Genomic DNA, 13,715 nt, shown 5'->3' on the forward strand with positions numbered 1-13,715 from the left:
CAAGGAGCAATGTGGTGGACACAAGCAATGCCTTGTGCTGGCAGGATTTCAGAAAGATGTGTCCACAAGTCCTGTCTTGGTATGAATGGGCTTTGACCATGAAGGCAGGGGTGATGCTGCCCAAAGGAGTTGCTGATTCAGGTGTGAACAAGGACTAGGTCTTCAACAGTGTCCAGAAAGACTGAGAAGATAAATGGGACTAGGTGAACTGTCTAGTGGCTAAGCCGTGGCAATTGTTAGCCTCTTGTTAATTTTGTTTCATGGTGACAGGGTTTTTGGACATAGAGAGATCTTCAGGAGTATTAGTGAGCTAATGCTGTGTGCAGAGGGATGACACAAACTTAAATCTTAAGGACAAGTTCTGTGTGTCACAGCTGCAGCCTCATGTAGAAGGATGACATTAGGTGGGCAGTGCATTCTTGCACAGTGCACAGCAGTGGCAAGATCCAGGGGTGGCATGTGTGCTGCTTCTGCCACACACCTGAGGACACTGAGGCAGTAGTTGACCTGGGGAGATACTTGAGGTTCTTTTTGTTCCTAGTATCGTATTGTTGCTTCACAAGTAGCAGGAGGGTGCAATCTCAGGGCTGGCCCAGCCCTGTGCCACAGGTGGGCACAACTTTTTCAGTCCCCTTGCCCATGGTTTTATGGATCAGCTCTGGCAGAGGCCCACGTCACTGCTCCCACACAAATGAAATGTCATCTCCTAAACATTTTGGCAGGGTAGTTTCAAAAAGGAGCCGTTTCTAAGCCAGAAATAACATCCATTGGGTTGGGGGCGGATGATTTGTTTCCCCTGCCCCCACCTCCCACATCCCTTCTCTGCGTCGGGATTTGAGGCTGGTGCCCTCCCGCCCCCCTCGCTCAGTCCCCCTCCCCGCTCCCCCCACAACCCACTTCCCGGAGCTGTTCAACAGTGTTTTTCTAGCTGCGAACCGCCTGACACCCCCGGCCCCCTTTTCACTCCTGGAGGACAGCCATTTAGCCACAGCTCCCACCGTTTGCAGCAGCCAGCGAGGGCTGCGGGTCCTTTCTTCCCTCATGCAATTCGCCTCTCGCTCTCCCCAGCGGCAGCCGCGCTGCACACACCGCCCCAGCCCCTCTGAGATGCTTTGCAGCACAAGTGGCTTAGCGCGGGGCATCGGCCACCAAGGGAAACCCAGGGTTGGCAGAGCCATCGCTCATCCTTTCCCCGTCCCTCTCTCCCCCACGTTATACGGGAGAAACTGTTGAGCCGTCCCCGCTCTGGGACCGGTGGTGGAGTCGGGGGGAGAGTGTTGTTGGTTGGTGGATCCGTCCTTGGACGGCAAGAATGGCTGATGTGGTAAATGGGAGGGTGGGACGATTAGCAAAACGCTAATTATTGACACTTTACAAAAGAAGGAAGAGAAAGGGGGGAAGGTCGCCTGTGGGACTGATTTGAAGAGAAAGTGCCGACGTGTTGCTGCAATGAACCGCTCTGGAGGGACGTGGCACAGGCACCGATGGCTACAAGGGTGACCCCCGGGAGGAGCGGGGCCTCCCCGCAGCTGGGAAAGGCGGGAGCCTGCCCATCCTGCCTTTACTCACACCTTGTCCAGGGGCTGAGGCTGCAAACGCTCCTTGGGCTTTGCCAGAAGAAAGCAGGTGTCCTGCACCTCTGACAGGGGCGCAGGAGCGCGGCACTTCCATAACCTAAAGACACGCCACCCTCGCTCCTTCTCCCGGCACAGTGCCGAGCTGCTGCTGCATTCAGATGCCTGCAGACACTGCCTTTTCTTGGTTTTTTGCCCCCCGAATGAATCCTGCTGGTCTCCCTGGACGGTGGCAAGGTTGCTGGGATTCCCACGCACATGCGCGGGTTCCCACGGCCAGGAGGTTCGGCTCGGGACAAGCAGATCCACATGCCCAGAGATGGCTCTGGAGCGGTACTGCCGGATGCTGAGTCCGCGCGTAAGCTATTACACACGGGGAGTCTCCCAGGACTCATCCCAGCTGCTTTACCTTATGCCCCTTTACCCCCATCCAGCCTCTCATGCATGCACACGGGTGTGCAGAGGGCGAGCAATAACTACACCGATGTAAGAATACGTACAGGCTGTGTAAATATTTATCAAGAGAAACGGTGAGTGACGGCTGCCTCGTCTCCGGCAGGAGCACACACACAAAATCAGGAGACAAGGCTGGGTGATGCTCAGCTGACTCGGCGCGGTGTTCCGCCCCCGGGCCCGCTCCCGGCCCCCGGCGCGGCTGGTGACTCGTGGTGTATTTCAGCGGCGGCGGCGGCTTGGCAGGGCTCGGGGCTCCTCCCCCCGTGTGGTGTTACCCTCTCACTTGATCAAATCCTTGAACGTGAACAGTTTCACTGAGAAGCACTTTTCAAAAAAAAAAAAAAGAAAAAAAGAAAAAAAGGCAAAATTCCGCCAACAGTGGGGAACAGGATCCAACTACCGGGGAGAGAGTTGTGTTGGGTTTTTTTTTCCTTTTTTTTCTCTTTTTTCCTTTTTATTTTTTTCCTTTTATTTTTTTTTTCCTTTCTTTCCTGGTCATCGCCTTGGAGGCTGAAAAAGGGGGAAGAGAAAGAAGGAGAGCGACAGAAAGAGGAGCCTTTTGCAAATAATAATTATTATAAATAGAGCCCTAAACGCAGCCCTAAACGCAGCGCCTCGTCCCCCCTCCCTCTCGAAGCCCCCCGACTCGCTCTGCAAAGACATGGAGAAGGGGACTAACATCTTTCCGACCTGCTACACCGTTTTCCTCGCCTGGACATGGCTCTTACTTCTCTCTTGGTGTTACACCGGCGCCGAAATAAGTTGCAGATCCTGCTCGTCTCCATCACCCTCCTGGCCGTCCTCCTTTTCTCGCCTTAGGCGGGAGCAGCGACCACCACCACCGCCGCTGACAGGATTACGGAGCTGGCCGGGCGACCGGGCGCGGGGCTCGGTTGGGGAGGCGGCCGCCTCGGAGCCGATGCCGGGCGGGGAGCCGGGCGGCCGCGGGGGGCCGCAGGCATCCCCGCTCCGCTCGGCGGGGGCGGACGGAGGCGCGCCCGGGGGCCGGAGCCTGGCGGCTCCGCGGAACCGGCGGAGCAGCGAGGGGCGCCGGGAGCTGCCGGCCAGTGGTGGCCGCGGGGTTCCAGTGGCCGAGGGGCATCGCGGCAGCCGGGCTCAGCTCCGCGGGCCCTCAGAGGAGGGGAGAACGGCGCGGCTGAGAGGGACAGAGGAGCTGAGGCTGAGCAGCACCACCTTCGCGCTCACCGGAGATGCGGCGCACAACCAAGCCATGGTGCACTGGTCCGGGCACAACAGCAGCGTGAGTATAGCCCCATCGCCCCAACCCGGTGCGGTTCCGCGGGGAGGCAGCCGTGTGCCCGCCCGCCTGCCGGGATGGGGTTGCGCTCGCCGCTGCGGCTGGGGGTATGGGGAGGAGTGATGGGGCTTGCCGAGCACGGTGCTCTGATTGCCGGGGGGAGGACTACACGGAGCGATGTCCACAGAAAACGATAAAAGTTTTCCTGGGAAAAGAAACAGGAGAATGGGAACCCCTTCCCCACCCCTGCAGGCAGAGCTGTGAGCTCCGGGGCAGAGCCATCGGATGGCAAAGGGGTCGGGCCAGCTGCAGCCTGCACCCTGGGTCAGGGGAGGGTGACCCCCGGCTCCCCATTCCACCCGTGTGTCTTCACAGCTGTTTCTGTTTACAGCCTCTTTCTGTTCACATGTAATATACACCTCAGCACGCTTCGCTGCCTCTGTGCCAGGGGATGAGTGATGCACAGTGGTGATGGGAAAGCCCTCCTATCCCCGCTCTGCATACTGGATGCAAGAGAGATCCCCTTAATTCATTCAGGGGTGGGAAAACCCCACAGCACGTTGAAGGGCTCTGGAAGGAGACAAGTAGCGCAAGCACAGTGGAGAGTTTATAAAATATCAATGGCATCTCATACCTTTTCCCTGAAGTAAAAAATAACGAGTAGCTGAGGTGTCCCCAAAAGTCTGTGGGACTGTGTGTGTGGGGGGGAGGGGATGTCCCAAAAGCTCAAACGCTGTCGTGCCGTGATAGTGCAGGGCCCTCCCTCGCACCCTGCCTCGTAATGCCTGGCAGATGGCTGTGGACAGAACTTGTTTTCTTTCAACTTCGTATCAGAAATACTATTTCTTCTCTGATGTAAAGTCTAAGAACAGGTGTGATCTGAAGGACTACGGGAGATCTTTATGTCTGGTGATGATATTCCCATTATTCTGATTACTATAGCTTCTCACTGCCTTGAAAATGCCTGTTTTATTATTTTGTCACTGTTGGAAATGGGCATAAAACAATTAGCAGCATAAAACAGATTGTCTGGATTTTCAGATATATTCTTCATGAAACAGATGAGTCATTAAAAAGCAAGTTGTCTGTCTATCTGTCTGTCTATCAATCTGTGCATCAGATACAGCTTTGTAATGTGCAATTCAACTATATTTTTTTGTCTGGGAGTTTTTTCTTGATATTATTACTAAGGCAATAATTCTGACAGCAATGTAGATGTTACTTTGATTTAACAAGTTTTAAAGGCAGTTGTATTTGGTAGACATGAATTCCACTCTCATTAAAGATGAAAGCAAACATTCAAGAGAAAACAGCTGCATGGTATGTTTTAGAACTACACTTGTGTCTAGGATTATTTATTTTTAATATAACAAGGCATATAATGAAGAAAACAACCCATATGCCCACTTTTTTAAATTTATTTTTTTATATTTCATTTTGTTGCTGAATTAGGGGGTGTTGAGCAAAAGAAGTTAAAAAAACCCCCATCCCTTCCCAGCACAGATTTCTAATAGCTCTGAGTATTTCTGGTTAGAGTAGCAGAGAAAACTCACTCTGTAGGTATTTGCTGGCAAAAGAAAGAATATTTTTTTCTGAAGTGCAGGCCAGAAAGGGATTTCCACAAAATCCTCCCCCCTTCCTTGATTTCTTTTAAAAAAACATGCCATTTAAATAACTAGTTTCTTTTATTTAACTCTAGGTGATTGAGAAGGGTAATAAAGGAAAAACGTCTAGATTGTTTGCAACTTCCATTAAGATTTTGCACTTCCAGATATCATGTATTGAAAGCTTCTATCTCAAAAGCAAAAGGCTGGTGTTTATTGGCAGTGTGGTGTTTGTAGGAAGGAAAAGCAAGCATGGTAATAAATACTAGTGTTGTCTTTTAGTGATTTTTCTGATACGAGGTTTAGCATCTGGAAACTTTTTCTCTCCTGTCTCTTGGAGAAAACATTACATTTAGTGATTAATTGGATTTTTTTATACTTATTTAAACAGCGTAGAGGGAAAGTTGAATGCTTGAACCTGAGTCCTTTCATTTGTTAGCAGAGGAGGCAGAATCCAATTGCTGTTTTTCACTGAACTTCAGTTTTTCTACCTAATTCTATTTTTGGGATGATTGTGGCACAGCAAAGTCAACCAGTTTGCCCAAGGTCACTCAGGGGAGTGTGGCTTCTTTTGCCAGCCACATTGGTTCCCAGTCTCTCACCCCCAGACATATATTTCCCTTGGTTATATGGTAGAGCCAAAGCAGCAGGAAGGTGTATTGAAAATGGACAAAAGGTACTAACTCAAGTGTCACAGTTATGCCAGATGACCTAGGAGAGCTTATGCTGTTGCTTTCAGGCTACCAAAGCATTAGCATTACACAGCTTGCTTCTCCCCATTACCTCTTACTTGAACAGAGTTAAAAGCTTAAGTTTTTGCCTCTTATGATTTATTTAAAATACAATCAGTCAAATTTCATACAATGAAGTGGTATATTGGAAATCAGGCATTAGTGTTGGGGGTTTTCTAACAACTGGATGGATTTGAAAAGAAGAGGAAAACATGGTAATTAAAAAATGGGGATATATAGACCTATAGACAGTCTACAAAAGGGAGAGATTTGCAGCTGCTGCATGTTCTGTTACCTAGAATGTTGAAAACCTCCTGCGGGTTTTTTAATTATTTTTAGAGCAACTCCCTCTCTATCTCCTACCTCGTTTTCTCCCATGTCCCTCAAATATCAGTTTAATTTATTAAAAATAATCCCTTCCAGGCAACAAACTTTTGTTTTCTCCATTTGCAGTTATTGAGGTCGGGATTAGGATAGAGGCAAAAGCTGGTGAGATTGGGGAATTTGGGTTCTCTGCTTTGTCCTGCCCACAGGCTTCTTCTGTGACCTTAGGAAAGACAATTAACCTCTTTGGATCTTCTTTTCCATTTTAAATGAAGATCGTACTACTTAGCTACCACAAAGTGGTGGTGTGGAGCAGAATTCATTTCTGCTTTGTACAATACCTGAAGATCTTCAAGTGGAAACTGTTAGGAAAATGCAAAAATACTGTTCTGTGTAGAAATAAGGTCTGTGTTTTCTTTGTTCTTGGGAAAGGGTCTTGACTTAATTCAGTGGGTCTCATACTTGAAAAAGGAGACTTGTAATTGGGCTTCAAGAATCAACAATTTCCTAATAGAAGCATTAGGTCACTGAAGCTCTTGAGACCTCATTAGAGGTCACTGAGGCTCTTGAGAGACCTGGTAGGTACCAGAGGAAATGCTTTCTTGCTAAGGCCTTTCTGAAGGAAGGGGCATTTTTAGTGGAAACTGCTATTATTACCAGAAGATCTGCAAGCCATTCTTTTTTAAAAGCCATTTATCTCTGAACACAAACAAATGCACACCCTGTACAAATGTGCCATTCAGCAAGCAGTTGTATCCTCCCCACTTGTTTTCCCTCTCTTTAGATGTTTATGCTGTTGCCTGAAATTTTTCCTAGTTTGGATCACCAGATGCTTTCTCCAACCTTTCTATGAAGATGATCTGATTCCTTACATTATCTTTTCTTCTTTCCTCTCTCCCTGATTGCTAGGATAAGGACCTGCAGAAATAAGTAGAGGCACCTTTAGTGCTGTAACAGCTTTAAATCTCACGATCTTGTTTCTCAACAATAATTTTCTCAAGAGGTTTCAACAAGGTACAGTGGATAAAACACACTTACTCAGATTTCTCTCCTGATATGATCACTAGTGGAATGGTAAATGGCGTCTATTGTCATTAGGTTTCAGAGTTGTCATTGATGAATGTAGCTTTTTATGGGAAGTATTTAATTCACTTCACACATTTTCCATGGTGGAAGTGCTACAAATCTTGTGGTGGTGTGGGTGGTGTTGTGTTTTTGGGTTTTTTTCCCATAGAATTAGCAAAGATGCACATTTTTAGCTTTCTTTTTACTTCTAGATGACATTTCCAATCTGTGTGTGCTTTAGCTATCCCTGATACCTATGCACTTGCCTTTCTTGTAACCAGAGGCAAACCTCAAACATAAAGATAAGGAAATGTCACAGGAGAGGGCATTTGTCTAAGGCATGTGCAATATTGCAGGTTGTTTCAGCCAACTTTAGGCCAAGTTCCCATATGATCCTAGGGACTGTATTTTTCATGCTAAAGGAAAAATGTCAGCAGTGGGTATTTTTATCTCAGTTCAGAAGATAAAGGTTTAGAAGAATAGCGTGCTAAGGGATAAAGGAAGTTCAAGTTGAATATTCGAAAAAATTTTTTTACTGTAAGGGTGACAGAGCCCTGGAACAGGTTGCCCAGGGGGGTCGTGGAGTCTCCTTCACTGGAGACATTCAAAACCCGCCTGGACACGTTCCTATGCGAGGTACTCTAGGTGGCCCTGCTCTGGCAGGGGGGGTTGGACTAGATGATCTTTCGAGGTCCCTTCCAACCCCAAGGATTCTATGATTCTATGATTCTATGAAAGCTGCTACTTGTGCAGATCACACATTTGTATTGGTCCTTACACTATGACCCAGGCTCTGAAAGCTGGGCAAGGCAGGATGAGAGCATCAGAGAGACTGGACAGGGGTCTTGTTTTATCTTGTCAGCCATGCTACACGGTTTTGTCCAGAGATCTGGTCAGCTGTGGCCATCATCTCTAGAGTTAACATGGTTACAAGATTCACTCCAAGATCAGGAATGAGATGTCTTTCGGAGAAGACTCTTGTAAAGAGAGGGTTAATAGTACTACAGTAGTGTACAACCACCTGGAGTCAGAAAGAAGATGCAGTTTATCTTGTTGGTTTAAGAGGACGTATGATGTAGTAACAGCCATAATATATGTCAGATTAGAAATTAGAAAGAGTTTTTTCTCAAAGAAAGTGGTGCAGCAAGGCACCAGAAAGTTCCGGGAATCTTTGGAGATTTTTCAAGAGTCACCTATACATGATCTGATGGTAACAACCCTGCTCAGAATGGGCTTCTGTGATTTTTTTTTTTCTTCCTACTACCACTGATCCTGTTCCTTTATCCTATGGAAATTCCAAGGCCTGGCAGTGAAAAGAAGGTTGTACAAGTTCTTGCAGTGAAGTCTGTCTCTTACAGGAATGATACTTTTGAATGCTGTTGGCACTGTGGTGGTGTGATCTGCTAATGTACTGGTGGTTTGATGCTGAGACATTACTCACTCCCTTGGTGAATTACAAGCTGGAGAGGCTGCTGGACCTGCTGTGTGCCAGGTAGTTTTTCATTAAGATGCCTAGCAATGAAGGAGGTGATGGGCAGAACAAGGTGGGCAGTGTTTGCAATTCTAAATATACTGCTATGCTTGGAAAGAAGGAAGGGGAGAAAATGAATCTGTAGGCAGGCAATGCTATGCTTAGTTGTCAGCTATGGATAACTGCTCCAACAGTCCAGTTGGATTTCAGTCTAAAATGTTTGCTCCTAAGGGGCAAGATGATGACAGAAAAATCATATTAATTGCACTGCATTGGGTGTTTATTTTAGTTGCTATTCTAAACTCTTTCTAAAATGGCTTTTGGGTAGGTTGTAGTCTCATTGCTATTGAAGGTAGGCTGGTTATATCACAATGTCTTCATGCATTTCCACTTTTCCACTGCCTTTACTAACAAAGTTTACCACTAAAGGCCTTTCTCCAGGACTTTGCCAATATATTTTTAATTAATGTTCAAATAGAATATGGGGAAATAAAGCCTAAACTCTTGCATGGCAATTCCTTTTACGGTTGCGTTGAGTCAGTAAAGCAGGAAGAAAGTATCTGGAAAATATTTTCAGGTTGGTTCTCTCCAGGCTAGTTCCACTGCTAAGTCAGTCCAGTGGATGGTACTTGAGGTTGCTGGTAGATTCCCCAGGCCTTTACCCTACCTAGTGCAGCAAGCTGCCCATGTTCTTGGAGCTCAGAGCTCAGTAGCAGAACTACTCTTGCTCTAGGTGCCTGTCAGCAGTTTCCCTTCAGGCCTCACTAATGGGACTTTTTCATGCTTTTTCAGGCCTACAGTTTATGTCCAGGCTTTCACAGTGGTTCAGATGCAAACAGAAACAGTGATGAGATTCTTTAATGAATTTTTAAATTGAATAAATTTCATCCAATTAGATTACAAAGTATTTTGAAAATGGGTTTGAGCAGATAACTGATGTTAGGCAGAAGATATTTTTCCCAAAAGGGAGGTGAGATGAGACAATTTATTTCATAAACGTAAGGCTGTGGGTAGATGAAACTTTTTGAGAGTTTCCAAATCTATAGCTGGATTCTTAGTAGAGATTTTAGAAAACATACAAAAGGAGAGCCATCTAATGGGCAAAACATAGTTTAAGGAACAAGTATCTTTAATGTTGGTTGTACTAAAGGATACTGGAAACCAGTCTTGTGAACAGTCAAGAGTTAATTTAAATCATACCATAGTTTTTTGCTCCTTAAGCTCCCTGGATATTTATAGATAGAAATAGAGGACAGCAGTACATGCTTATCTCAGTCAGTACTTTCAGAAATCCAGATTTGTTTCAAGACTGAAGGCCAAGCCTGAGGTCATGGTTGGGACTGGTTGCAGGACAATTACAAGGAACCTTACTATGGACTTACGGCTTGGGTTTGGCTGAGATCTGGTCAAGTTTAGCTTGCAGTGAGAATTTGTGTTTGAAGATGTAGGATCCAACCTACTTCTCATCAAGACAGTAAATTATGTGCCATGTTCCTTGAGAAACACTGAATGCTGTAAATGCAGAAAGTCCCCAAAGCAGCAAAATATTTGGTTGGATTCTTAGTGTAAATTAATGAAGCATTGATCTAGGCCAGTCTACTGTAGTTGGGAATTCAACTTGCAGCATCCTAAAGCAGTGGAAAGTGCAAGGTAAGAATGAAAAATTGGTACAAAGGTGAGGAAACATGGGGCAGTACAGCAAGAAGGCCTGTGGGCCTCTGACATTCTCTGAATTACAGCCATGGGGATGTGGGTGGGAGAACATCCTTCTCTCTAGTGAATAGCCTTTTCCTCCCTCCTGGTTGGCTTTGGTTCGTGGGAATTTGACTCATGCGGTAAGGCACACTGAGGACTAATCTGGTGATTTTGGCAAAGGCCAAAAGGGAATTTAAGATGAAATAACCCTTACTTGGAAAATACTGCTTTGCTGAAGCCACACCTTTGCGTACAAGTTTCTTGGTTTGCTTAAACTCCCTGCAGGAATCCAAGGCAAACAAATTCCCAAATCCTAACATCTCCTTGATGTCCAGGGAAAACTGCAGCATTGTTGTTATTATTTTCTTCATGCAAGAAGAAGGGCACAGCATTATTTTCTTTCCTACCTCAGTGGGGTGTTGTGAGACTGAAGGAACTGACTGGAATTTGTGGCAGGTCTGAAGAGCCTGGCTGTGTGGGTGTTAAACATATTTGATCAATAATCTGCTATGGAAATTTTAGGGACAATTCCTATTCCTCATGGCCAGCAGCATGGCCCACCATAAAATAAAAATCAGAAAAGAGTGATGCTGAATAATCAAACCTCTCTTTTTCATCCTCCCTCTCAAACCTGAAGGATGTCTGAATACCCATAATGTGAGTAATTTAGAGTATACTTTCCCTACCACTGGCATTAGCAGGAAAGTCCTCTTGTTCAAGGAGTTCTGTGATGCTGAGACTGTCTTGATGTTTTCTCCCTTTTGTGTTCCACTGTGTGACACAAACGCTGGCCAGACAGATCTGCAGAGCACCACAGGGCCTCTATGCCCCAAATAGCATCACTTTTAATTAGATCCAGCGTGATTTGGACACCCTGGGGTGCATGCTGTAGGAAAGGGTGCCGGGTTACTGGTGAGTGAAAAGCAGAGCTGGCCACTAGAGGGAGCGTGGGCATTTGCTAAGGGAAGGAGCTGGGAACACTGCAGCGGCTGGGGCGGGGAGCCGGGACCTGGGGAGTGCACACTCGGAAAGACAGAGGCTGATGAAATATTGATACGAAAACCCGCTTGGAGTCATTGACGCTGTGAAACTCCTCTTGTCTGGGGTTCCCTTTGCTAAGGGAAAACAGTCTTGGCGTGTGCTTGGCCGTGGTAAAGCACTTCACTCCTCCTTGCAGCTGATGCTGTCTCCCTTTCGTGTCTCGTCTCCAATCGCTGCCAGGGTTTTCCCTGAAGACAGGAGTCCCAGTACCGGGGGCTCTCATCTTCTGCGGTCCCCTCCAGCCAAAGTCATGTGCCTGTAGCCCACCAGCATCCCCCCAGCACCTGCCGGCAGAGCTGCGGGGTTGGGGGAAGGGTTGATGTTAACCTCTGCAGTGCCGGGAAGCAGCCATCTGGATCCTGGCTGCTCCTGGCTGAAGCTGTGTGGACTCTCCATCTCCTACACCGATGTGCCACATTATGTTTCCGGGTCTAGTCCCTGAGGAAAGGTGTGGATAGAGTCACTTTGCTGCCCATCTGCCTCTTCTGCACCAGTTACAGATGGTGGTTGAGGGCAGGGGAGTGAGTGATGCTTCACTGCCCCTCTCCCCGGTGCCTGATCTGCAGAGGGGACACTGATTCTCACAGGTCCCTGTCACTTGGAGCTCCACAAAATTCTGACCAACTTGAAAACTTTGCACAGGTCTTAGCATCTGTGTTCCTCTTCCTGTGAGAGTGGGGGGATGGAAGGGACTGGAATTCATTGTCAGCCACTGCATAGTGGGACAAAATAACGTTTATTCCCGGGGAAAGGGGTTGTACTTACTGTTGTCAGTGGATGCTAAAATGGATGCTGGGGACTTGGAACAACAAGGACAGGGTCACAGCAGATCACTTAGGTCAGCAGTGAGCTAAAAGCCTCAGGATCCTAAAAGCAACTGCTTTGGCACTGCTTCACCCACAATAACAGGTGGGTACTGCTGGTACATTTTCAGTGGACCGGTGCTGCCAATATGCTCTGGAAATGTGCCCCTTGCAAATATTTGGTAGAGGATGCCAGTGAGAGGTTAATGCAATAGAAGGTTTGAGCACAGAGCTCCTGCTGATTTTCAAGGCAGAGAAAAAAGCATGGGTTGGGTTCATATGTGTTCCTTGGGGTGCCATGGGGGAGCAGACTGTGCATTCAGGTTGTCTTCATAATTTTTGAATTTGCCATTGTGCCTTATGGGGGTGTGCATTGCCCCATGCCTTGGCTTCCCTGTCTACAAAGAAGCATTAACTCACATGCAGGGCTGTTGGTTGCTGAGGCTTAAAATGGATGAATGTTTTCAAAAGCTGTTGCATGGAAGAGAATGTATAAAACATGATTAAGCTCTTGCCAAAAGTGCTTCAGGACCTCATAGGTGCAGGGAGGAAAGAGTGGGAGCTCTAATTGGTTATTGGCTTTTCCCTGCAGTTTGGGCCTGATTAGAACATCCCCCTCAGCTGTGATCAATGCCACCAGATGCAGGCAAACAGGGCTGCCTGCCTGCAGTCCTTGTTTCTGTCAGAAGACTTTGGGGGGGGGGTCAGTGATTCTGCGCAAGGTAGGGAGTTGGATGACTATGTATTCATGGGCATTTCTCTGTTCTAGTCTTCCTGTCTTCTACCACCAAACCCTGCCAATTTTGTACTTACATGATGACAGACATGACTGTAGTTATAACATTATGCTTCTGCCTACTTCAGCTGTGAATTTCAGAGGTCCCTAAAAGGAAGGCCGGCAGCATTAGTAACTTCTTTTGTTTTTGAAAATCAGAGGCATGCGATAGAGGAGAGTTCTGCTCTAGGTTGTACTGCTAATCAGAACTAAAGGGAAAGGCAGGTTTTCTGACTCCTGTCCCTTGTTGATACAGCTTCTTAATGACAAAGGGGCTATTTTACTTCAGCTGCCACAGATCATTTGCAGAGTGTATTTTTTAAAAATGAGATTGGATGAAAGAAAGGAAAAAATAGGTGAGAAGAGGAGCTAGGATGGGGAAGAATAGGAGTCTCATTAATAATAGAAGGGTGGAATTTCCTCAGTTAAAAGTCATTTACAGGCTGAGCAACTTAAAAGACTTCAAAGTTCTGGCTAGAAGTGATTGGAGACCATCTTGGTCTGCTGTTCTAATCCATTTACCAGCATGGCTTCCCTGGTTGAGTTATTTCAAATTGTAGCTTTTTTGAGCTGGAGGAGAATTGACTGAGATTGTAGGAACCATGAATTTGGGCTTTCATTGGAAATACAGACACAGGAGAGGGGTCATATTTGTCTGTTGAGGGGGTTGGGAGCTGGCTCTGCATTATATGGTTTGTTTGTAATGGGTTGGAATAATTTAGAATGACAGTCAAGGCAGGATACATATAGGTCTGCTTGTGTAATCTTGTCATGGGATAATGCATTAGGGTGCAAAGTTCAAGACTCTTATTAACTTTTGGAATCATTAAGGTGACTTCCCCACCCTTTTGCATTACACTTCACAACTTACCAAGAGGTAAAGTTGGTGCCCCACACCAGGTGCAGGTGAAGGAATCC

The 13,715-nt window shown here is 46.7% G+C and overlaps 1 protein-coding gene across 1 annotated transcript in view; it reads left to right on the forward strand.

Annotated features, from left to right (window-relative positions):
- The first annotated feature begins 2,673 nt into the window (after window positions 1-2,673).
- SORCS3 (sortilin related VPS10 domain containing receptor 3) overlaps window positions 2,674-13,715 on the forward strand; it is a 290,222-nt gene continuing 279,180 nt past the window's right edge. Inside the window, exon 1 of the mRNA XM_030453271.1 lies at window positions 2,674-3,291. Within this exon, the coding sequence (XP_030309131.1) occupies window positions 2,692-3,291 (600 nt within the window). The 5' untranslated portion in view covers window positions 2,674-2,691. The remainder of the gene's footprint in view (window positions 3,292-13,715) is intronic.

The sequence above is a fragment of the Calypte anna genome, chromosome 6, assembly GCF_003957555.1.
Source record: "Calypte anna isolate BGI_N300 chromosome 6, bCalAnn1_v1.p, whole genome shotgun sequence".
Lineage (NCBI taxonomy): Eukaryota > Metazoa > Chordata > Aves > Apodiformes > Trochilidae > Calypte > Calypte anna.